This window comes from Cornus florida, unplaced genomic scaffold (assembly GCF_030987335.1).
Source record: "Cornus florida cultivar Cherokee Brave unplaced genomic scaffold, ASM3098733v1 CherokeeBrave_3.0.0_Hap2_Chr05, whole genome shotgun sequence".
NCBI classification, from domain to species: Eukaryota; Viridiplantae; Streptophyta; class Magnoliopsida; order Cornales; family Cornaceae; genus Cornus; species Cornus florida.
The window spans coordinates 92366817-92393307 of record NW_026775575.1 but is presented as its reverse complement, the minus strand read 5'-3'; the positions used below and the strand labels follow the sequence as shown (position 1 = coordinate 92393307).

The following is a 26491-nucleotide window of genomic DNA, read 5'->3' as shown; positions in this document are numbered from 1 at the left end:
ATATATATATATATATACGGACTACTAGTTACTGTTGGATTGACTAGGATGTATACGTGTATCGGATCTCTGCTTGGACTGTAGTAGAGTAGAACTTGTTTGTGGGCCTGACTCACCATTATTTTTCAGGTGTTCGTCAGGAGTAGAGGTCGTTCGTGCTGAGCAGGGATCAGTCTACTTCATTCTTCCGATGCTACATAGGAGTTCCTTTATGATTCAGTTTCCTGATTTAGACAGTTATTGCTGTCATTTGTTTAGTTTGGATTTTCTAGGGGTCCATACAGTATGGATTCCCGAGTTGTATTTTGGAGGATCAATTATATCAGAAGAGTTTATTAATTAATGGAAATATATTCTGAGGTTTATTATTAGATTATCATTTTAGTTTCTTGTCAGCATTTTATTTATTATTCTTTATTCTTTTGTACTCGGTGTTCGTTTATTATCAATTTGTTCGATATCCTCGGATATTCGGGCGTGGGCCTGGCCAACCCGCATTCGGAAATCCGGGGGGGTATCACAGTTGGTATCAGAGCACTCCAGGTTCTAGTGTCCTTAGGAGTGTCTTCCGTTATGTGACTTCCGCGTTGCATCTCTTAGAACTTAGAGCCTATATTAGGATTCATTGTACTCTATTTACGATTCGTTAGGAGGAGCTAATGTCAATTATATTCTGTAGTTACAGAATGGTTGGCACTAAGAAAAGGATGGGTTTAAGACGAAAGCGACAAAGACCCAAAGGAGTACGTTATCGATTTCGTTGCCAGAAGGCAAAGTTAGGGATCGATGGTTTAGGTTCATTTAGCGTTACTTTAAAAGTATAAGCCAAGGAAGGATTTAGGTGTACGTGATAGGTCACCGCATATCGGGGCCAACACGACTTCAGTTGATCTCAAAAAGGAGACAAGCGGGGATTAAGAGTCCAAAGAGGATCCCAATGGAGGAGATTTCAGCGTATCCAAGAGAGAGGGTACTACATCTGGAAGATGGATGATCGCGCGAGGGTGATCTTGTTTGCTGGTTATATAGCTAATGTTATTTGTAGAATTGGTATTGATTAATCTACTATAATTAAACTGTCTTATCATCTCTAAAAGAGATATATAAGAAGTACTCTTCAGAAGATTGGGGATTTGATGGAGTTCTTATCAGAACGAAACGTATGATTTTGTTTCACATTCAGGAAGGTATTAGTATTATGTTGTGACGTTCTAATTCGCTTTATAAAGCCAAGTTAGATAGTTTACATTCAGCGTGTAGGGAGGATGAGGGTTAAGCCCTTACTATTTGCTTAGGCAAACATATGTTGCTTTTAAGCTCTGTTTAAAAGATATGTTTCGAGGTTGGATGATTACCTACGAAACTATAAAAGGATATTGTGAAACAATTTGGTAGTGTTGATTTGAAATGAGACTTTCTTTTCTAGAAAGAACGATGTCCTAAGTAGGAGTATATTTTGTGCTAGTGTGTTTGTCATACGTGTTTTATTTTCGTTGATTATTTTGGTTAATGGTATATGGTTTCGTTGGGGACACAAGTATGTGATCAGCCAACTATTGTTTTTAATAATATGGAGTAATAGCGCTATTTACGCTAGATTTGTGAGCATGCGGTCGTAGGATATGGTAGATACACATAATTCTAGCCAATCTATTAGACCTGGACATGCGTCATTCTAGTATATTGTTTGGGATGGGATAGTTAAACCATCACTGTGAGTCAAATAATCTAGTATGATTAGTTTGATTTACTTTACTCTAGGTATGGATTTGTGTTATATTACAACGCCATGATAATGGTGGTTGTTAATATTTTGGGATGCGTGAGATGGTAGTAAATAAAGATCACTGTAACGCCACAATGATTTATCTGAGGTGCCAGATTTGCTGAACATCTTCTTGAAAAATTCCGGAAGTTGTTGTTAAGTCGAAAGGAAGATTTAGTACGGGTTTAGGTACTTATTAGAATGACACTGATTGAGGATGGTAGACTGAATAAATATTCATCAGTCTATTCTTTATCAAGAATTTTATTTGTGAGGGCGTGTCGTTAGGAGGAGTTGCCGGTGTTGCATATAGAGGAGGAAACTAAGTCTTATTCACTTGCATAAATAATATTGAATTATTATTATTTTTTTTTAGGTCACAATTTGCAACAATTAGCTGTTGCTAGGAAATTGATAACTTATGTAGAGGATGGAAGGATTTCATATTCTTTTGAAGTTAGACAAAGAAGTTGGATTGTCATTAACTTGTTTTAAAGAAGCAGGGTGTGTCAAAGACAAGATGGTGAGACCAAACACCTTTATAAAGATGAGGTGCATGGTATGTATGGAAATGTCGTAGTTTGTTGACTTTTGTTGAGTTAAAGTCGTAGTTGACTATTGATAAATGGAATTACCGATTGACTTTCAATATCGGTAAATTTATCACCGATCAGTGGTGGATAGATTTAGTTACAGAATTTGCTTTTGAAGACGCTCCAATTTAAACGTCGGGTACAGACGAAAGCTGGTGGTACTGGACTAACGGTACTTTCTATAGACAAATTGGATGGAGGATGCACGGACTGAGTTTCACAACTTTTAGTTCTTCTAATATTTAGTAGATAATAGAGATGGACCATCAAAGATCACTAGATCCTTTGCAATTATTTCCTATACTAAAGTGGAAATGAGAGAGCATTTTACAGATTTAGTTGCGGGATTTCTGATTTTACACAAGGGTCAGGATTCTGGATGGGATATTGGTTGACTGATACATTAGGTCAACTTGATTCTTGTCTATTTCGAACTGGTAGGACTTTAGTTCATACGAATAGAATGGATCACGAGACGGTTTAGATGGATTACAGTGGTGATTCACACTTTATATCAAGTTCCGTCTGGTGGAAGCAATGATGTAAATGGATGCTCTCAACAAATGATAGAATATTTAAATTTTTCGGTTAGTTGTTAAGTTATTAAATGCATTTATAGCAGGTGTAATAATAACACTTGTTATTACTACGGTAGTTGAGAAGGTCAACTTTGAATATTGGAGCTGACCTTGGAGACGGTGTTACCTTACTCAGATGGAGTTTAAGGTACTCGAGGAGGATTTCGTAATTTCTGTAAATAATGATATGACGGTCGGGCGACTGAGTTAGAAAATTTATAATTTTTTCTTGGTGTGATCAAACGGTTAGAAGGTACACCGTGACATCAAATGTCAATTTTGGTGAACAGATACAGATAATGATGCATATACAATTGCCCTAAGTGTAAAACCTACTACAAAGGTGGAAAGTTGATCATCGGATATCGTAGGAATCTTTAGCCACTTCCTATAACAAATATGGAAGTTGAATTAAATAGGAGTGACGGTCGATGGGAATGATCGACATTGATTTGGAATTTCAATTTTCCATATGGAATCTGAGTGGTGGATTGAGAAAGATCGCTTGAGGACATAAATTTGAGTGATACTTATTTTAGAACTTCATAGTAGTTCTATAGTTCAGTGATAGTGGTGTTATAGCATGTGGATGTCTATATTAGTGGATGCAAAGTGCTCTTTCGAAGGAGCTCTATGAAGATTTTGGAGCAGCAGCTCTACTTCATAACTATAGACGAAGGACTTAATCGAGAGATTAAATTAGACCATAAGGATATGTTTGAGGTGTATATCCTAGATTTTCATGGACAGTTGGAAGTGTTTACTTCACTTGTCGGAATTTTATCTGTGATATTGTTGGCACAAGGAGGTTAGTGTGGCAACTTTGGAGGTTTTATATCTTTCACAATGCATACCTCTAATTTGTTGGTTGGAAATGGAAGTATGGGTTGTACAATTAGACCTTGACTTCATTTAAAAATATGTCAGAAAGAGATACTTCCCTTTGTATTGAACTGCGCGCAATTGGGAGGGAACAGTAGGATGTTGTAAATAGTTGAACTCGTATACAAGAGTTTTTCTATCAGGGAGTAGTTTGCTCGTTCTGTTTTCTATGTAGGAAGAAGGCGATTTTTGGAGAAAGGTAAATTTTACTTATTACATTGACTTTTAGAAGATTGTGTTTCGCAATTGAGGCAGTCGCCTCTGAATTAGCGTTACCAAATTATTAGCTCTGGGTGCATAGGAGTTTGTGCGTATATTCTATAGCACTTGGATGTATGTAGATCATTCCCTTGTCGACATGGTAGGATTACGTTGTTATTTGATACAACCTACGCATCGTATAATTATTGTGTTTCTTAAAATATAGGAACCCTGTCTACCACTTGGTATATTAGAGTTAAGTGGAGCCCTTATAGTGAGGTTACGTCTACTTGGGAATAGGAGGATGTTTTTCGCTCATAGTTTCCAAGCATAATGGAAGAATAATGGAAGGAAGTAAGGGCGAATTCCGAGGACGGAATTCCTTTTGTTAGGGGGGGAAGAATGTAATACCCCTAATTTTAAAAGGATAGTCTCGGTATTTATTTATTTATTTTTATTGTATTTTTTTTAATTGTTTAATTGATTATTTGACTAATTGTTTATGTGTTTAATTGAATTAAGTGTTACTTGTTTATTTGGCTACTTATCTATGTGTTATTTGTATTTTGTCTAGGTGTTATTTGTATTATTTGTTTAATTAGATTGTGTGCTTAAATGATGTATTTGATTAATTGTAAATTAAATGATTAAATGTTTTATTTTATTTTATTTTATGGTTATGGTTAGTGGTAATGGGCTAACTAATTGGGTCCCATGAACTACTTGGATAGAGGTTGGATGGGTATGGATAATTACCCATGGATAGTTGTATATGTATATATATAGATATATATGTATATATACATATATAAAAAGGAAAGTAATTTATTAATATTATAGTAACTTTAGTATTAATAAATAATCTGATGTATATATTTTATATATTTATATAATAAGGATATACATATATTTTATACGTAACATGTTTTAAGTTACCTTTTTAATATTATGGTAACTTTAGTATAAATAAATAATCTGATGTATATATTTTATTTATTTAATGAGGATACAAATAGATTATATACGTAACATGTTTTAAGTTACTTTTTAATATTATGGTAACCTTAGTATAAATAAATAATCTGATGTATATATTTTATTTATTTAATGAGAATATAGATAAATTATATATGTAACATGTTTTAAGTTACCTTTTAATATTATGGTAACTTTAGTATTAATAAATAATCTAATGTATATATTTTATTTAATTAATAAGGATATACATAGATTATATACGTAACATATTTTAAGTTATCTTTTTAATATTTTCATTTTTTTTATTTTTCTTTATTAAGTTGACTTGGATTGGAAAAAGGAATATGGTTATTATTTAGCTTATAAATACACAACTATAGGTTGAAAAAGGAGTGAAAATATATCACGTAATATATATTCTAGAGAGAGAGTTAGAGAGAGAAGGAGAAAGAGGAAGGAATGAGGAGAAAACCCTTTAGAGAGAAGATTAAGGAAGAAGAAGTTTAACTTTCAGTCCGAAAGTTTAAGGCAAGTTCTTCTTCTATCTCTTTCACTTTGATTCGTGTTTCTATACATACCTGGGAAATTTCAGGATTTATTAAACACATAAAATTAAATAATTATGCATGTTTAATTGGATTAGAACATAGGTTTTATGAATTTGGTTCATATCTGTTCTTGTGTAATGAATTGATAAATGCATGATTTTGATTTGATTTCCGGTATGAATTTTTACATGTTTAAATTATGTATATTTTATATCTGTGGAATGATGGAACGTAGAAACATGCCTAGGATTCCTGAACATTAAATAGGAACTAGGTTTGGGTTTAAATAAATTTAAATAGACTCAATCATAATGATGCTTGCTATTTGAATGTTTTAAACAAACGAATGAATTTAATCTTTTAATATGTTTTAACAATTGAGATTAAATGTGTAGGATGAATTGGATATGGAGAATGCTTATTTGACGGTATAATAAAATATCATCATATGTATAAGATTCAGTTTATGTAGGACATATGATATAGGAAACTTAAATAAATAATAAGTCATTCCTATTTTGTGATAACTTGATATCATATTATCATAGTTATTTCTGGATTGTTTGATGTATTTCCTTAATCGTTACATCAATTGTTGAATTGTGTGATTTAATGCACCGGTATGGGACGGTGGCATTCTAGGAACGGATTAACTTATTAGTTAAGTCCTACCTATTTTATATAAGGGAATGGATAAACTAAAATGTTAAGTTCTACTTATATTCAAGTTAGGTCAGCTGAATAAGTTGAATGACTTATGGATGATTAATTTATTATATAAGGGAATGGATTAACTAAAATGTTAAGTCCTACTTATATTCAAGTCAGGTCAGTTGAACAAGTTGAATGACTTATGGAGGATTAATTTATACCGGATAGGATGGTTACTAGATTATATATATATATATATAAGTATGGTACCATGATATGAGCTTGAGTCTCAGGATCAGTGGTTAGGGTGCGTATATCGCCAGGGATATGTAACTAGATATAGTGTAGTTGTGTACCCTGGTAGGTCTAGGTATTCATGCCCACTATATGTGCGTTTTGCATGTTGCCTACTATTCAAGTTGAGACAACCCTATAGTCTAGTGAGGTTTCTTTAGTGTGTATATATATATATATATATATATATATATATATACGGACTACTAGTTACTGTTGGATTGACTAGGATGTATACGTGTATCGGATCTCTGCTTGGATTGTAGTAGAGTAGAACTTGTTTGTGGGCCTGACCTACCATTATTTTTCAGGTGTTCGTCAGGAGTAGAGGTCGTTCGTGCTGAGCAGGGATCAGTCTACTTCGTTCTTCCGATGCTACATAGGAGTTCCTTTATGATTCAGTTTCCTGATTTAGACAGTTATTGTTGTCATTTGTTTAGTTTGGATTTTCTAGGGGTCCACACAATATGGATTCCCGAGTTGTATTTTGGAGGATCAATTATATCAGAAGAGTTTATTAATTAATGGAAATATATTCTGAGGTTTATTATTAGATTATCATTTTAGTTTCTTGTCAGCATTTTATTTATTCTTCTTTATTCTTTTGTACTCGGTGTTCGTTTATTATCAATTTGTTTTGATATACTCGGGTATTCGGGCGTGGGCCTGGCCAACCCGCATTCGGGAATCCGGGGGGGTATCATATGTACATCCCTAGAAACTTTGCTTATGTTTTCGCTTCCGCATTTCGGATCCATTTTGGGTCATCTTTCAGGTCATCACAGAACGCACCGGATTGTAAAACCAGGGCCATCACATACTAAATATTCTATAACTTTGTAACTAGCTTCCAACGTAAATATAGTAGTACACAACAAGATATATTTCTAGGAATTAACAAGTTATTAAATCAAATAACCTTTACGCAATATTCATAAGCTATACATGTTTTGAATTTTTTAATATTAATTAAACCAAGTTACTATCATGCAAGGTACAATTAATAGGGATACAACAATCTATTAATTAGCCTTGAAAGTAACTTTATTGTTTTTATACAAAATTTCATCAATACAACAACAAAACCTATGAAGTTTAGAAAGCTAGTAAATGAAACAATTTACTACAACATGTTATTCAATATATCAATATATACTAAACATGCTTTTAAATCATAATCACATGAATATACAACAAGTCTAAATTCATGATTAAAGCATAGAAACAATATCAAACACTTGATTAAATCAATGGGACAATTAAATAGAATTAATTAAAGTTCCTAGATTCAAAACTACTCCAAATGACCTCAAATTAAGATATATCAAAGATCATGCCAAGATCATTACTCATATCAAGTTAAATACTTAATTAAATCAATGTAGCAATTAAATTGAAATTAATTAAATTAAATAATTAATTTCTCTAGATTTCAAAGCTTATCCAAATGACTTCAAATTTATATATATCAAAGATTATGTCCCGGTCATCACATATATCAAGTTAAAAGCTTAATTAAATCATTAGAACCATTAAATAGAATTAAGTTAAATTAATTAATTAATTTCCCAAGATTTCAAAACAAGTCCAAATGATTCCAAGTTTATATATATTAAAGATCAAATCAAGGCATTTAATAATATCATGTCAAAACTTATTTCCATGCAAGGTATAACTATATACAATTCAAAAATTCATATATAAACTTGCATACAAGTTATATAGACCCCAAAAGCACATAAAACACTAAGCTTATAAACATGAAACACCCTACCTCACTAGAGAAGTGTCTCTCTAGAATCCAAAGAAAGCAAAGGTTTTTCAAGAAACCCTTCAAGGGTTTTGAAGAGGAAGGTGAGGGGAAGCTTTTGTTTCCAAAAGGTTAAGTTCAAATGTCAAGGAAAGTGGTCCAAAAACAATGTGATCTTGTGAGGAGGCTTGGTTGGTTGATAAGTACGTGGAGGGTGTGGATGAGTTGTGTGTGTGTGAGAGGTAGTGCTAGTGCACATAGTGAGTGGAGAATCCCACCAAATTCCACTATCTTTTTTTCTTCCACAAGTGCACATATCTGTAATATCCCTAATTTTAAAAGGATAGTCCGGGTATTTATTTAATTGATTAATTGCATTTTAATTTATTTAATTGTGACTTTGTTTGATTTAGTTGTGAATTATTTAAATGACTTGTTTTATTTGGTTGTTTTCTTTAATTGTTTATTTAATTGGATTTTATTTTAAGTTGACTTAATTTTATCTTAAATTGTTTCCTTTATTCGTTAATTGATTTCTTATAATGGTTTAAGTGTGTAAATTAATTATTGAAATTTAGGGTTTTGTTCTAGTTTTCTTCTCGTTGTAGCCAACTTAGTTATCCGTCTCTTATTACACTTAGAATTTGGTTTTGGAGGAAGCCTTTAAATACATCATTAGGGGTTTGCTTAGGGTTTTAGAACCCTATTCACGGCATACTGAAAACAGAGAGATGTATAGAGGAGTCTGGGAGAGAACAGAGAGGGAAAACCGAAGGATCGCCGGTAAAGCTTAGGAGAAAGACGTTGAGATTTTTGAACCAAATCTCATGCAATCCCAGGATGAAATAAAAGTTAAATTAATTTTTGGTTGCATGTAGTTTGTTTAAAACAGTATGTGTTTCCGCTTACGTATTTTGTTTGTTTTAATCTGTTTTGCATAATTCTTGTTCTTTTTGGAGTTGATTAATGATAAATAATTTTAATTAACTCTGGAACACACTAGAACTTAGTTTTAATCAGTAAGAACCTTGGGTTGGAGGAACAGAGTAATCGGACACCGCCGGAATTGAAGAAGACAAAGGAACAAGGGAAGAGCCTGCTCTATTTTGAGAAGAGCAGGCTCACCAAAGAGTAGAGCAGGCTCCACCATGAGTGGAGCTAGCTCTTAAGGCCTTAGAGGCAGCTCCACCATGTGCGGAGCCGGTTCCACCATTATTGGAGGCGGCTCCCTCTTTGAGGGAGCCGGCTCCTTCGAGGGTTTTCAGTTTTTTCGGTTTTCTACGAGACTGTTAGCTACTGTGCTTGGGTTAATGGGTTTCTAGGGTCAACTGAGGGTTTAATTAGAGGTTCTCAGTGATGTTTAAATTCCTATTAAAACTTTAGAAGGCATGGAAATACATATTGTACCATAGGAGGTTAGTATAAGGTACAGTATAAAACTTTTAAGGAAGTTTACATGGTTGCTTTGTTGCGGATGATTCAAGTTGTTTAATTTTAAATTAGTAATTGAATTAGGAGTTTAATATTTAAATCATGTAGCAGGGGTATGAGATTAAGCATGTCAACTTATATAAATTCTGTGGTGCTTAATAAGGAATTAGTTGATGTTTACAAAATTGTGGATCTTATCAACTTGCTGAGTATGTGGTATAGTTACAAGCAAGCATGTTAATATTATTATTATTATGCTTATTGTGGATTATAGGATGGTTATATTTATTCTCCGCGTTTTAAATTTGTTAGAGAATCATGTACTAGTAGTATTGGACAAACATGCTATTTTACACATTCTTGTTATACTTGCATTGGATATCTTGATATTAATATGTTTACTATTATCTATATTATTAACACTGGATGGATGGTTTGTATGCACCGAAATGGGACAGTGACATACTAGGGGGATTAGCTCAAAAACGTTAAGTCCTACCTACTATGGATTAAGGGATGGATTAATTACAAAAGTTAAGTCCTACCTGTATTTTGTGTCAGATCACTAAATAGTTGAGTGACACTTTTGGTATGGAATGGATTTTAAATATATTTTTATGGTACCACGATATGAGCCTGAGTCTCAGAGTCATTGGTTAGGGAGCGTATATGAATTGGGATGCATAGCTAGTTATGATAGTTGAATGTGTACCCTGCTAGGTCTAGGTAGTCATGCCCACCCCTGGTGCGCTTTGCATGGTGCTTACTAGTCAAGTTGAGACGGGCCTGTAGTCCAATGAGAGTCTTGTAGTGTGAATATATATATATGTATCTACGGACTACTTAGTTATTGTTGGATTGGTTAGGATGTACATGCGTATCGGGTCTCTGCTTGGATTGTAGTAGTATAGAACTTGCCAGTGGGCCTAACCCACTTATCATTTTTTTAGGTATCGGACGGTTCCAGGCTTAGAGCTTGTTCGGGCTGAGCAGAGACGATCTTCCATTCTACCAACGACGTAGGACTTCTTTCCAGATGTTAGATTTGGATTTTACCTTCAGATATTTACTTTTATTTAGTTTGGGATTTTTATTAGGGGTCCACTAGAGATGGATTCCCGAGTTGTTTAATCTATCGGAGGTTTTGGAGTATTGGGATTTAAGTATTTATCTTTAAAGGATTTTATTTTAGTTTCTTTCAGCTTTTAATATTTATTCTTATTTCATTTTGTCATTTGTGTTCGTTTTTAAAATATTAATTGTTTGATATTGCCTCGAGTTTGGGTCTGGGCCTGATCAACCCGTTCTCGGATCCGAGGGGTATCATAATATCCTAGACCAACAAGTGGGTGAATCTCCACCCTCTATAAATCATCATCCAAGGCATCCAAGTGTTTCCACACAAATGCCTACAAGTGGACCAATGAGAGTGTGACACTTGTCACACATTCCGAAAATTGCAAAAAGGTCCCTTCAAATATCTTATAAATTAAATTACAATGTTCCCTAAGATGAAAATAATTACAATATTTAATTACACAAAAACCCTTCAAAGTAAAGATGTTTCCGAAGAAACTATGCATCCATGCCCTTTACGAAAAGTAAATAAGTAGCATGCTTTTTTTTCTAAAAAGTAAAACTACGTATTTCACAGAAATCAAATGTAATGGATACATGCAAAGCTGAGATCAAATCCGAGCACAAAAAGTGAGGTTACGTGAAAGGAAACGATAACCGGGAAAATGACGAAAGAAAATGTGAAGACGACATGGTCCTCACCAAGACGACATAAATCCAAAAGAAAGAGCCTCGGGAACTATTCTCGAGTACTTGAGACAACCTAAAGAGACAAAAACCCGAACTCGAAAAAGAAAAAAAAAAAAAATTTAATGGAAAAAAAAAATCCGTAAAAATGGGAAAAAAAGAAGAAGGAAATGACTGAGTCATTAAACATATTTGGTAACTAACTTGTTGTACAGTATTTCATGAAAAAATGTTTGAGTTATTTTTAAAAATGATGCTTACATTATATTGGTTTTTTTTTTTTTAAAATTTAAAAAGAATTCGTTATATTTGTTTAACTACAATAATAAAAACAAATGAAGAAAAAAATAAAAAGAAGAAAAAAATAAAAAGAAAAAAAAATGAGAAAACTTAAAGGGTAAAAATAAAGCATTGATTGAATAAAGGGAATACAAAATTTTTAAAGAGAATAAAAAATAAATAAATAAATAAATAATAAATAAATAAATAAATAGAATCTTCTCTTTTTCCTGACCCCTTTGTATTTTACCTTCTTAAGCAAACAACTCTTATACTTTTAAAAGGTGCATCATCTGGCTTGGGTTGATATGACTTTACCACCTAAGTGTACTTTCTCTATTTTTATTATTTATAGTCGCTAATATCTAATGTTCTCCTTTGATGTTTTTTATTTATTTTTCAACACTCCACTCTATACTTTTTTTTCTTTTTTTTTTTAATTTATTTGGTATTCGTTTGTTATAAAGGACACGACAACCTAGCCTCTATTTTGTTCTCTTGGCTTCAATCCTACTTAGTACATCACCATCTATCTCCCCATCTTCTTTGTAATATTTTAACAAGGTCATGTTAATTGGATGTTGCAAAACTTGGAGGTGCATCACCTGCTACTTCAGCTAATCTCATGGAATGAGATTGCAACTTAGGAAACGTAGTTAAAAAGGAATTGACATGATCATCTTTTCTTTGGTTTTGATATTTGATCAAAATGCATATTCAGTATTTAGAGGAATTCAATAACAGAGTACTTTTTTTTAATCAACTAAATGGTTTATGACTATGTATATATGTGCTTATATAAAATTTGTATATATGTTTGCTTCATTTTCTTTTAAGGAATTTTTATGTGGCAGGACTGATGAAACATACTCTCTTCCAACAAAACTAGCAAAAGTCGCAATGATTGAAGTCTCAAGGATAATAACCTCAATCCAAACGTACATCTGAAAAAAGAAACTGACATAACAATATGAATTAAATAATTTTATAATTTTCAATTGTAAGGCCCATCAGATAAATCCAGTAAGTGTTTATTTATCAATAAACAATACACTGCTTTTGTCAACGCTAATAACATGCATTTAACATGAATAGGAGAAAATTAGCGACTCACTTAACAACTTTTGTTCAACCTTCCTTTGGAGTTGATTAGAACCAAGAAGATTAAGCTCTTCCGAGTGCAGGATTTACTCTGCCAGAAGCAATTGGCTTAACATTTGTAATTTTGGGCTTGGCAGGGCCTCCATTATGTGTCAGCTCAATGTCACGCATGGCACATCATTGCTACAAACAAGCTTGACAGCAGCCGGGGTTGAGGAGCTGCCTTTAATGTTTTTGAAGCTCACTTTGTTGATCTGAACTTTTGATGGAGGCTGAAATTAAACATCGAAAATGATTAGCAAATCAATGAAATTGTTAAATTTCTTTGTTTGTTGAAAAAGAAAACAATAAAAAAAAAAAAATTAATAAAATTGATTGATTTTTAGTCTAAGTACCTTAGCTGGGCATTTAAATCTTGCGTTGCAGTATTCTTGATCGATGATGATGGGGTTTGCAACATTGTCCATGGTAATACCGTTAAAATGAATATCAGAGGCGGTGCTAGGAGGGGATCCACGCCATGTTTTTATTCTTGCTCCATACATTGTCCCAGTGAGGGTGCAGTCCTTAACTGTAATTCCAGAAACAGGTTGTTCATTTGGGTACTTGCCGAGACTTCCAATGCTGATGCCATGACCAGGTCCGCATTTCACCTTTTCAATGTGAATATGTTGGGCACCATCGCCAAATGATATGCAGTCATCCCCGGTTCCTATTTTTGAATCAAGGACTTTATGTTGCTTGTACGTGCAATGTGGAGTCCCATCAGTGTTTCTGCTATCTTGTGGTGCAACGATGGTAGTCTTTGAAAAGTCACATTATTGCCTCCGAAAACAGTAATACGAAACATTTTGGGGTCCTTGGAAGTTATGTCATTGATCATAGAATTGTTTACATAGTTAAACCTTACACCCTGCATGTTATATATCATCCAGTCACAAAGACGACATACAACTCGTTAAGGAAAATTACACATATGGACCAAATTAATTAATGTTTAAAATTTCAGAAGCAAATATATATATATACATATATACATATTTATATGAATCTACTTACAGAAGGACGTGGAGGGCATTTTTTTCTTTGGGACACAAGTTTTCCAAGCTTCGGCACCCATGCCATCGAAAGTTCCACCACCTGATAGGCTTAAGCGGTCAACACTTTGAAAAACAACCCAGGCATCAGCTTTGATTTGATTGAGAGGAGGGGCCTTCAGGATGCCTTTGAGCTCAATCCACCACAAGGACCTTTAAGAAGTACCTGACTTAACGAAAATGTGGCCGCAGGAATTATAATTGTGCTTGCAGTTCTCGTTCCACTTGCCATTCTCCAAGCAGTCAATATAGCCTAAAAATCAAGAATGAGTAATGAGTGATTGCAAACAAAATTATTTAAGTTCATAGGACTTGGACATCATATATGTGTGTGTGTGTGTATATATATATATATAGCGCTCACCTGTCTACTAATATCTGCATTGGGCTTGGCACCAAATTTTGTTACATCATAAACGTGCTAGAATTAGCAGCAGAGAAATTGTCTTAAGACTTAATCTCAAACCCATGTTCTTTTTTTGAATTTGTTGAATAGAATGAATTTGGTGAAATTCCAATCTTCTTTGGAAGATATTTATAGTGTTAAATCGAAGCTCATCACCTCTAAAATCTTGAACCAATTTTTGCTAGTTCGAGGTATGAATTTGGTTGTAATGTGCTGTAATTTCCTTTAATAATGGTGAGATGTGTTGATTCAAATTTCTAATATAAGAATTTTTTTTGTACAGCTTCTAACACATGCTTAACTTATTCAATTTGATTTATTTTAATTTATTTTTAAACTTGCTTTTGAATTATTTCTACATTTCTTAATAGAAAATTTGAATACCGTTTTTGGAACTTAAAACCAATTCTTGATTGCATTGGTTTTAGTTTTTAAGTACATCTAGATTAACCGGCGACAACTCTAGGCTTATCCTAATTTTATTGGGATTTGTGAACATTTTGAAGCCAAGTGATGGAATGCTTGGAACATAAAGAACAAATAAAATTTACTTACCTAAAATATATATATATATATATATATATATATATATATATATATATATATGTAAGCCCCTTTCCTAATTTTTTAACATTTAGAGTCCTGTTATTTGGCCTGTAATGACCCGGTCATTTTCCTTTCCTTTTTTCCATTTTTACGAATTTTCTTTTTCCGTTGATATTTTCTTTTGTGTAACCTCACTTTTTGCGTTCGGGGTTGATTTTTGGCCTCACATACTTTCATTCCATTTGGTTTCCTTGAAATGTGTCACTTTACTTTTGAAGAAAAGCTCGCTGGTTGTTTCTTTTTCCCGCGGGGGCATGGATAAAGAGTTCCTTTAGAAACATTTTTGTTTCTTGGGGTATTTTTCGTAAATATTTTTTGAAGATATTTTGTCTTAGGGGTTTTTAAGAAAGTATCTTTTGAAAAATATTTTCATTTGAGGTCACTTGTGTAGTTATCCTTTTGTGTAGGGGCCTTTGTGCAATTAATAAAATTTAATTGTAAGGTGTCTATTTTGGGCTTGGATCCTCATACGAGGTTCATTTTCATGTTTCATCAAGTCGTGTACTCTTAGAATTGAATTCCGGTCGTTTTCTCCAGCTTTAGGGTTTTTGACCCCGGTTGTTGCTAAACTTGCTCGGGGCATATCTTTCTGCACGGAACTTGGTTTTTAACGCCGTTTCTTCCGTTGTTCATTTTTTGTCACGATGGTGCCTTTTTGTTTACGAATTTTTGCCGTTTGAAAGCGTCTAAATGGTTCACTTTTAGGGGCCGCGTGGGACCCGTTCGGGGCACTTTTTGAGAATTCTATAAATAGGAGGGGAGGAGGTAGAAACCATCAAATTTCTGCCCCTCCCATGGCTGCCGCCCATTTCAATTCCACACCCTTTTCTCTTCTTTTGCCTGTTTAATCTCATTTCTCTTGGATTTTCCCTTGACCGATGAAGGCATAAATGTCGGCCTTGACGAGGCCTTCGATTCCAACCAATTGGAATCCCGTTTTGGCCAAATTTTGAGTTTGGAATTTGACTAAGTTTAGATTTTGGTGTTGCTACAAGAGGGTCTGTTGTTCCCTTCGTTGTCCCAGTCAAAACCCCGAAGTGGCGTTGTATTCGGAAAGGTTCCGTTTGGTGGTTTTTGAGATTTCATCTCAAATTGAGGTAGGGGTTGTTGTATATTTATATCCTAAGTGTTTTAGTGTTTTGGGGGCTTAATATATATTTTTTACATGCTTGTTAAATCATAGTCTTGTATATACATGGAAAGTCCTTGAAATGACTTAAGGTTTAATGATTTAAAAGCATGTTTGGTGTATATATGTGTATAGCTAGTTAAATTGTAACTTATATACATTATATAGCTTGTTTCATGAAATAAAGCATGCCTAGCTTATATATATATGTTGTGTAGAGATAACATGATAATTAGTGACTTGTGGAATTATAACTTATATGCATTATATAGCTTGTTTAATAATTCAAGGCCTTGGAAGCATGTATGTCTTGTCGTGAGTAAATTGATTCATTTACTAGGTTCTTTAATTCTAGAGACTTTTCATGTTGGAATGATGATCTCTTACAAAATAATACATTTAATTACCTTGTGAGCATGTTACTAATTTGTTATAAGATTAATACTTGTTGACTCCTAAAATGATAATTTGACTTAGCATGATATATGATATCATTGTCTTGTATAACTTGTTTAAATATATCTTGTATAATTATATTGCTTATTAAGAATATCACAATTGATTACCTTGAAAGCTTGTTACTAAATTGTGGCTTATTTAGTACTTGTGGCTTAGGATGGTAATTCGACTCGATTGTTATACAATATTCTTATTTTATGTACAAATTGCATATTGAAGTTGTGACATTTTGTATGCCATTTAGACTTGAAATTATAGGACATGGTTTGTGTGGCTTCAACCTTACTTATGCATGGAACGTGATTACTTGCATTATTTATTTGTAAAGTTTTGAACTTGTTGATTTTGGAAAGCTTGTAAGGACATAATGTATATGATGGCTAGGGTTTGGTTCTAGTACGGGAGACAAGAGTCTCTCTGTATCATAAGTGCGCACTAAGTAGTACTTTGTGGGTCGTAATTACCCAGAACAACTTGCTTGGTCTAGACACCACATGTCCTAGTTTTTCCACCTACTTGATTTCGCATTCAATTCCAAGTTGTTAATCGTTGATTACTTGTAACTTGTGATTTGGGGCATGAGATTTCATTATGGTTCAGTATACTTGAACTTGTATACTTGTATGCCATGTATTTCGTTTCAATATCATTTAGTATACTTACACTTGTATACTTGTTTCGTGTATTTGAATTCCATTTAGTGTAGTTGAGCTTGTATACTTGTTTCTTGCATTTTCAATTATGTTTAGTATACTTGTGCCATGTATACTTGCTACGTATGTTTTGAAATTCCATTTAGTATACTTGCTTCTTGTGTTTTTTAATTATATTTAGTATACTTGTACCTTGTATACTTGTTTTGTACGTATTTCAATTTTGCCTAGTATACTTGTGCCTTATATACTTGATTTACGTGTATTTCAATATTAATTGTGTACTTGTGTATGTATACTTGTATATTGAATATCTTGTTCTAATATTGTTTAGTATACTTGTAAGTATATACTTATATGTGGTGCATTACGTTTCAATATTGCCTTGTATACTTGAGTATGTATAGTTGTATATTGTCTTTTATTTCAATTGCTTGTGTAGCTTGAGATGATCCCTTAGTTCACCTTGGAATATTGACATTAGGAGGAATGATCCCTTGTAATGATTTATATTGAACTTGCATAACACTTGAAACTTTATGGTATACGCATGCACTTCTTCCTACAAGTAACTTGTTTACTCACCCTAATTGTTGGGATATTTTTCAGGTACGGATACCTTGGTTTGGGATGCACAACATTCCTAGGTTACCTTGTTTATTTTGGAGTACTTTGATATATTTTAACGAGCATACAAGTGTTAGCATGTATCATTTTGCCATTTTAAGTTGTAATGCATAGTTAGGCTAAAATAACACTTTTGCCTTGAAACATGTAACGTGTACCTGAGTACACTTTTTGGCACTTACTTTATGTGTATGATATGTGGCCAAGGCCAAACTTCATTTGGAATCACAAGTATGGACTAAATGTTGAATTTTACCTTTAAAGGGAATAATATGAAAATTAAGGGTTTTGACATGTTATTTTTGCATCGAAGTATGCATTACGTATATAAATTTACTTTTTGGCATTCATTTAATATGTATGAGGTGTGTTCAAGAGTCAAACACCACTTTGTTTTCTTTTATGCATTTTGGATTCATAATTTGCTTTTGAAGGCAATATTATGAAATTTGAGATTTTAGCGTGTCATTTTCAATTTGGATGGTGCAAAGTTTGTACGAGCACACTCACTAGGACTCATTTAATATGCATGATGTGTGACCAAGGGCCAAATTGTAATACCCCTATTTCTCAAAAGGATATTATTGGAATTTAATTGTTGTTCTATGTGCATTTTAATTGATTATTTGTTTTATGTGCATTTTATTTGATTATTTGGTTTATGTGCATTTAAATATTTAATATCTGGCTATATGTTTAATTGTAATTGTTTATTTAGTTTAAATTCATTGTTTACTTTAATTGGTGTTTAAGTGACGTGTTTTATTTAATGGCTTGTGTGACTTAGTTAGTTTATATTTTGTAGGTGTTATATATAGTTTAGGGTTTTATTTTATGTAATTAGGTTAGCCATCTTATAATTAGGTTGGGAATTAAAATTAGGTTTAAGTAAATGCCTATATATATTGAATGGTATACGTCGGCTAGGGTTGGAAAATAAACCCTATTCATGTAAGGGTTCTTGAGAGAGAACAAAAAGAGAATAGAGAGAGGCTTGAGCGAAACATATAGAGGCTCAAGGAATTATTGAAGGGAGTTACTTGTGGGTTGAACCAAGAAGTAACAGAGGAATAGAACAGTGAGCAAAGGAGGAGAATTACTTGGGGTTGCCGGAACTTAGAGACGACGTTGAAAGATTTCAAACTGAAACCTAAAGGCAAGTTCTATTTCTATCTCCTTCCCTTAAACCTGTGTTCTGTGCATGCCTAGGTAGTCTCCAGGAACTTTAAGTTATTAAAAATCAACCATTTATGCATGCTAAAACTTGAATTACAGTATGTTAATTGTATATGTATATGTTTGAATTTTGTTTAAAGTTTATCATATAAGTTGTGATTTTAACTTGTTTAAATTATGCATAAGAGGTTTGCATAATGTTTAGGGTTGTTTTGGACTTAAAACAGTAGTCTTAGGACCTTAACGGAGGAAGACGTAGTCGCCGGAGCCGTGGAAGACGAACTGTCACAGTTCAGTCGACCGGTTTAGTGCACAGGTCAACCGGTTTGCATGAACCGGTCGACACCTTGGTGATTCGATCGACTGGTTGGTTGAAACCAGTTGACACCTTAGGGAAAAATGTCAATTGGTTATTAAACCAGTCGACATCTATGATGAATCAGTTGACATCTTTTAGATTCAGTGGATTTTTGCAAACCAGTTGACATCTAGGGATTTTACATCAACCGGTTTAGGCAAACCGGTCAAAATCTAGAGTTTTACATCAATCGGTTTAGGCGAACCAGTCAACACTTGGGGTTTTACATCAACTGGTTCCTGGAATCGTCATATGGTTGTCCAGTGTTGGATTTTGGCACGGGAGTTGGTATCCAGGGATGGTTAGGCCTGGTTAAATAATTTTAATGAATTTCAGGGACCTGACAATTAACTAGAATGCATAATATAAAATAATGTGCTAGGTTTGGGATAAAATTAACATAATGGTTAATTTATGAATATTGTTTTAAACTATTTTAAATCAATCAACTGAATTGAAATAGTTTAATCATGCTGTGGATGTTTTACAGTCTATTTGAGAGGCATGTTAATTTCTTATTCTGTAATTAAATACATACTACTTAGAACTATTTTATTGTTTAGATTAAATGCAATAATTGAATATATGATATTATTCATGATATTCTGGGCTATTTGATGTACCATTTTATATTTGTACGTCATGGATTAGATTAATGTGCTCAGTTTATATTTCTGATTATCATTATGTCATGTCTCGGATTTGAGGAGTGTCACACTTACTTTGGGTTATAATTGCTGAGATATTAAACTTTAATCTGTAATTACATGGATTACAATTTTGGAATTTAATTGCTGAAATATTAAACTTGATTCTACAATTACTTAGATTATTGATTTACACTTTAATTGCTGGACTATTAAAGTATGTCTGTCAATTACATGGATATTGTGCTAGATTTTAATTGATGAACCATTAAATACTGGCGTTATCAATTATATGTCTATTGGGGATGTATTTGAGGTTTAATTGAGTGTGCATCATTTATGAATCATTTGCATTAAATGCACCGGTATGGGACGGTGGCATATTGGAGATGGATTAGATCAAAAAGCTAAGTCCTACTTCTTCAGTTTGTCATTGTCCTCATTGATGACATTTTGATTTATTCAAAGTCAGAGGACGATCATGCTAGACATCTTTGCATAGTGTTACAGACGCTTCATGAGCACTAGTTATTTGCCAAGTTCGAGAAGTGTGAATTTTAGCAACGGGAAGTGAAGTTTCGGGGTCACGTGGTGTCAGAAAGGGGAATAACGGTAGATCCAGCCAAGGTTTCAGTAGTGGTTGAGTGGGGACAGCCTGCTTCACCTACCGAGATTTGGAGTTTCTTTGGATTGGCAAGATATTATCGTAGGTTCATCCAGGGGTTCTCGAAGATAGCGGGACCACTAACACACCTAACTAAGAAGTGTGTACGGTTCGTTTGGGATGAACATTGTCAGAAAGCTTTTGAGGAGCTAAAAAGCAAGTTGACTTCTGCACTGGTTCTGTTTACTCCACAAAGCGGGATTGAGTATCTTGTCTACACAGATGCTTCTTTGCAAGGTCTTGGATATGTTTTGATGCAGGAAGAGTGACCGATTTCATATAGATCTCGAAAGCTTAAGCCTCATGAGCTTAATTATCTAACACATGATTTGGAGTTGGTAGCTGTGGTATTTGCCTTATACATTTGGAGGCATTTTCTGTTGGGAGAATCCTTCAGATTATCTAATGATCATAAGAGTCTACAGTATTTGTTCACTCAGCGGGAGATGAAAATGAGACAGCGCCGATGGTTAGAATTTGTGAAAGACTATCATTTCTCTATATAGTACCATCTAGGGAAAGTAAATGTGGTGGCAGATGCACTCAGTCGTAGACCCATTGCTAATCTTTCTGCTCTATTCACTACTGAGTGGAATGCTTTAAAGACAGTGGATGAGTTGTCGGATGCTTTTATGGTATGCATGGTAGTTACACCTTCTATCATTTACAAAGTTTTAAAGGCGCAACACACGAATCAGCAGTGCATTGACAAAATTGCAGAAATAACTTCTGGGGAGGTCCCATTTTATTATGTTGGGACTAATGGAGGTTTGAGGTGCAAGAGACGATTTGTGGTACCTTCTGTTGACGATTTGAGGAAGAATGTGATGACTGAGTCTCATAATTCTGAGTTTTCTGTTCATCCAGGCGAAGATAAGATGTATCAAGATATGAAGCGGCAGTTTTGGTGGGCAGGTATGAACAAGGATGTTGCTATATTTGTCTCTCATTGTAGTACTTGTCAGATGGTTAAGATTGATCATTAGTGGCCGCCAGGAGCTCTACATCCACTGCCGATACTGGAGTGGAAATGGGAGAGCAATTCTATAGATTTTGTGGAGGGATTGCCAAATTCCTTTAAGGATCACAATTCCATTTGGGTCATCATAGATAGATTGACTAAATCAACTCATTTCTTGCCTATTCGTACTGACTTCACATCAGAGTAGTTGGCTAGACTTTACATTACAGAGATTGTAAAGCTGCATGGCATTCTGTTATTTATTATATCGGACAGGGATTCGAGTTTTGTGTTAGGATTTTGGAAGAGTTTTCAATAGGTTTTGGGTACAGAATTATATCTTAGCACTGCTTATCATCCCTAGACAAATGGTCAGACCGAAAGGGTTAATCAGATCATGGAGGATATGTTTCGTTTATGCGTTCTTGATTTCAAGGGCCATTGGGAGGATTATTTGCCACTAGTCGAATTTGCGTATAACAATAGTTTCTAGAAAACTATTGGTATGGCACTGTTTGAGACATTATATGGCCGACCATGTCGATCTCCTGTTTGTTGGATGGAGGTTAGTGAAAATAGATTCTTGGGTCCTGAGTTCATTAAAGATACTTCTGAAAAAATTGCTCTTATTCGAGATCGCATGCGCACTGCCCAGAGTCGGCAGAAGAGTTATGCAGATCGTCGTACTCGTGCATTGGAGTTTCGGGTTGGGGATTAGATTTTACTCAAAGTGTATCCTATGAAAGAAGTAATGCGCTTTGGGAAGAAAGGAAAGTTATCGCCGCTGTTTGTCGGTCTATTCATGATTACGGATCGAGTTAGCATTATAGCTTATCAATTGACATTTCTAGATAATTTGGATCACGTCTACAATGTGTTTCATGTTTCCATGTTAAGGAAAATTCTGCGCTATGAAGATCGGTATCAGCATATCGATGTTAGGGAGATTGAGTTGCAGCCGGATGCAACATATTTGGATCCACCGTGTCGTATTGTCGACCGTCGGGATCAAATCCTTCGTAATAAGGTTATCCATTTAATACGTGTTTAGTGGAGTCATCACAATAAGGCTAAGTCTATTTAGGAACAGGAGGTTGTCATTTGCTCGCAATTTCCTGAAATATTGGAAGAAGGTAAGAGCGAATTCCGAGGACGGAATTCTTTTTGTTAGGGGGGAATAATGTAATACCCCTAATTTTAAAAGGGATAGTCTCGGTATTTAATTAATGGTTTTATTGCATTTTATTTGATTACTTGCTATTTGCTTAATTATTTACTTGGTTATTTATTTAAACTAATTGTTTAGATTGTGTAATTAGTTGTTTATTTTCATTGATTGTTTATTTGCTAATTTGTATAAATATTTATTGAGTTATCTATTTATTTTTATTTTTATTTTTATGTCTATGTGGCATTTTAATTAAATTGATTATAGTTGATTGTGTATCTTTACGGTGTAGGGTTTTATTATTTTGTATGTAGTCACCGACTTATAATTTAATTGGGGGTTGGAATTAGGTTATAATCTAAGGCTTATATATACTGTTAAATCAGAATTAGGGTGGAGACGCTTATATATATATTTTTTGTTTACGTCCGTTAGGGTAGAACAAAAACCCTATTCACGTAGTGAGAGGCAGAGGGAAATAGAGAGAGGGACTTGAGAGATTAATAGAGAGGTTTCAGGAGGAAAGAATAGATTGCTTCTGGGTTGAACTAAGAGCAACGGAGGTGTAGAACGGCAGTCTAGGAAGTTGTCGGAAAACTCAGAGACGGTGGTTTAAAGTTTCAAAACTGAAACTGAAGACAAATCTTTATTCTAACTCCTTCCTTAAACCTATATTCTGTGCATGCCAAGGTAGACTCCAGGGTTTAGATTAATGTTAAAACATATCTTTCATGTTTGTTTGAATTGTATTTATATGCTTTGAATTAAACTGGGTTAGGGTTGATTGAAGTTTCTAATGGAATCTTGCTGTCGTTGGTTTAAAGCTTTGTTTAACTTGTGTCATTGATGTATAACAATGTCATATAATTAATTTAGGACATTGATTGAACCCTAGAACAAGTAATAAAAACATTACAGAGGCTTTGAACATCGCCGGAGGCGAAGAAGACGAAGGAAAATCAGATGACGGCTCTTAAGGGAGAGAGAACTGGCTCCCAAAAAGAGGGAGCTAGCTCCCTCAAGGCAAGAGCCGGCTCCCACATGGAGGGAGGCAGATCCCAGCTCCTTAGAGCCGGCTCCCAAGGGTGGGGAGCCGGCTCCCATGTGTTGGGAGCAGGCTCTCAACTTGTGAAAGCCTGCTCTCGCCCTGAAACGCACCAAAACTGTTTTTAGGGTCTGTTTGGGCTGTCTGGGGTTTTCTAAAGCTATTTAAATTGCACTGAATGATGTAAATAATTTCCATGGACTTATAAAAATATTGGGAAACATTATTACATTACTGTATTAAGGAATGAAGTAACATGAAGTTACAGAAAAGCTTGTATGTTGAATATTGTTTTGTTGATTTATTTGTTTACTGAAACTTAGCAAATCTTTTATATATGATTTAATAATGTTTAATCATATTTCAACATGTTGTAAGTATAGTGGATTATATGCAATTAACTATGCTTGGATTGGATTAAATTGATAATTAATTTGTTGTAAACTGTATCAATTTATAAACTGTTTGGAGGATTTAATTGCTTAGTTGTATCTTAGCAATTTACAGGAATGGAACATGATTTTTTAGGTCTTATAATGAATGCCTAATATGGTCATATATGTATTAAACTTTATTTATGCATATCTTGGGGTATGGTTGATGAGTACTTATTACTATTTTATTAATTATGCTATTTGGAGGATTGTGTGCACCGGTATGGGACGGTGGCATACTAGGGATGTATTAGCTCAAACACTAAGTCCTAACTATTCTGGATTGAGGTATGGATTAACCATGAATGTTAAGTCCTACTCATATTAGTGTCAGGTCAATAAACAATTGAATGACATACTTTGGTTTTTGGATGGATTTTTATACATATGTTAGGCCACTATACCAGATGGATGATATTTTGTATTAGGCTTATATGAACTTTATATATTTATGATTATGGTGCCATGATATGAACTTGAGTCTCAGGATCATGGTTAGGGTGCGTATATCGCCTAGGATGGATAACTGGACATAGTTGTTGTTCCCTGGTAGGTCTAGGTACACATAACCACATTATGTGCGATTTGCATAGTATCTCTACTCAGGCTGAGACAGACCTATTGGGCTAGTGAGCGTCTTATAGTGTGTACTTATACATATATGGATTACTTTAGTTATTGTTGAGCTATCTAGGATGTATCTGCGTATCGGATTTCTGTATGGATTGTAATAGGATAGAACTTGCATGTGGGCCTGACCCACTATCTTATTTTCAGGTGTTCATCAATTCCAGGGTTAGAGCTTAATCGTGCTGAGCAGATACAGTCACTCATTCCTCCTACTACGTAGGACTGCTTTCCATGTTTAGTTTTGGATTTTGTTTCAGTTGTTTCCTTTTCAGTTTGGGATTTTGGATATGGGTCCACTAGATGGATTCACGAGTTGTTTAAGTAATGGAGGTTTTGGATTATTGGATTTTAATTATTTTATTTTGAGGATTTTAATTTAGAATTCTTTCAGCGTTTATTATTTAATTCCTGTTATTCTTTTGTATTCTGTGTTAAATTACATATTAATTGTTTGGTATCCCTCGAATCGGTGCTAGGATTTGATCACACGTGGTTCTAGAATCGAGGGGTATCATAGTTGTGTTGAATATTTCTTTTAATTTTTTGATGTAAATTGGATCGTGCTCTTTATAAAGCACCAAGATCGGGTTTTGTTTTTTGTGTTTTCAACATTAATATATTTTGTGTTTATCGTCTCATTTTAATGAAAATTCTGACTCTTAAAAATTTTTGGTACATGCAAAACCTCAAGTATAAAGGGCCTTAAATTTGAAAGTTCACCTAGGACTCTCAAAATTTTGGAAGTTTCGGGGCGGCCTGGAGAATTGTATACTATCAGGGGTTTGAAAGAGAAAAAGAGAGAGATGAGGGTTTCAAAGATTAGTGGCTTCTTTTGAATTACCTAATCCGCTAGTTTATATGCAAAATATATACATATATATATATATATATATATATATATATATATATATATATTTTGTGTGTAAAATCAATTACACGTTAAATAGCTTTTTAACATATATTTTTTGGAGTTTGGTAGATTCTTAAATAAATAAATAAATTAGGAGTATCGTCAATTTAGAAATTAGTAATCAAGTTTTGAATTAAAAAAACAACATCCACAGACCCAAGGTGTGCATACATAGGTGTGTGTATATATATATACATATGCTAATGGTAGCCCACTCCAAATTAGCCCAATCCAAAATTAGCCCATCCCATTCAAAAATGCTGGATCCGCCCTTGTATATATGTGTGTATGTGTGTGAATATTGTATATGTGTATATGTGATATATATATATATATATATCTTCGCATACACCTACACATATATATATATATATATAAATCTTCACATACACCTACACACACACACACACACATATATATATATATGTATGTATATATATAATTAAGATCCAGAATTGTTGATTAAACCATGAACCCAGTCATGAAACTCATAATCGGATTGTTGATTACAGTATTTTTTCTCATCTTGGTTCGTCAAAGCATGGAATATGTTGGAGAAGAGGCAAGTGTAATGAAGGAGCTGCCAGGTTGGAAGGTTGTTTAAAGCATTTTATCAGTGGAAGACATACAACTCTGACATCAAATAACAGCTCAAACTTTGTCATGATAAAGCTCTGCCATGTAGTACCACACATAAATAACCGCT

General features: G+C 33.9%; 1 protein-coding gene across 1 annotated transcript; it reads right to left on the bottom strand.

Moving 5' to 3' along the window:
- Window positions 1-12967: 12967 nt before the first annotated feature.
- On the bottom strand, window positions 12968-26466 carry LOC132309716 (polygalacturonase-like). The gene is made up of 5 exons (XM_059808002.1): window positions 26443-26466; window positions 14277-14333; window positions 14079-14165; window positions 13211-13618; window positions 12968-13087 (listed from the first exon to the last, which is right to left on the bottom strand). Exons 1-5 carry the CDS (start codon window positions 26464-26466, stop codon window positions 12968-12970), a joined length of 696 nt encoding a protein of 231 aa, XP_059663985.1.
- Window positions 26467-26491: the final 25 nt, after the last annotated feature.

Coding starts and splice junctions, on each gene's coding strand:
- LOC132309716 (XM_059808002.1), bottom strand. CDS start 26,466: ATGGCAGAGCTTTATCATGACAAA. Junction 14,334..26,442: donor CAGAGCTTTATCATGACAAA/GTTTGAGCTGTT, acceptor TGCTAATTCTAG/CACGTTTATGATGTAACAAA. Junction 13,619..14,078: donor CCACATTTTCGTTAAGTCAG/GTACTTCTTAAA, acceptor GACTTTTCAAAG/ACTACCATCGTTGCACCACA.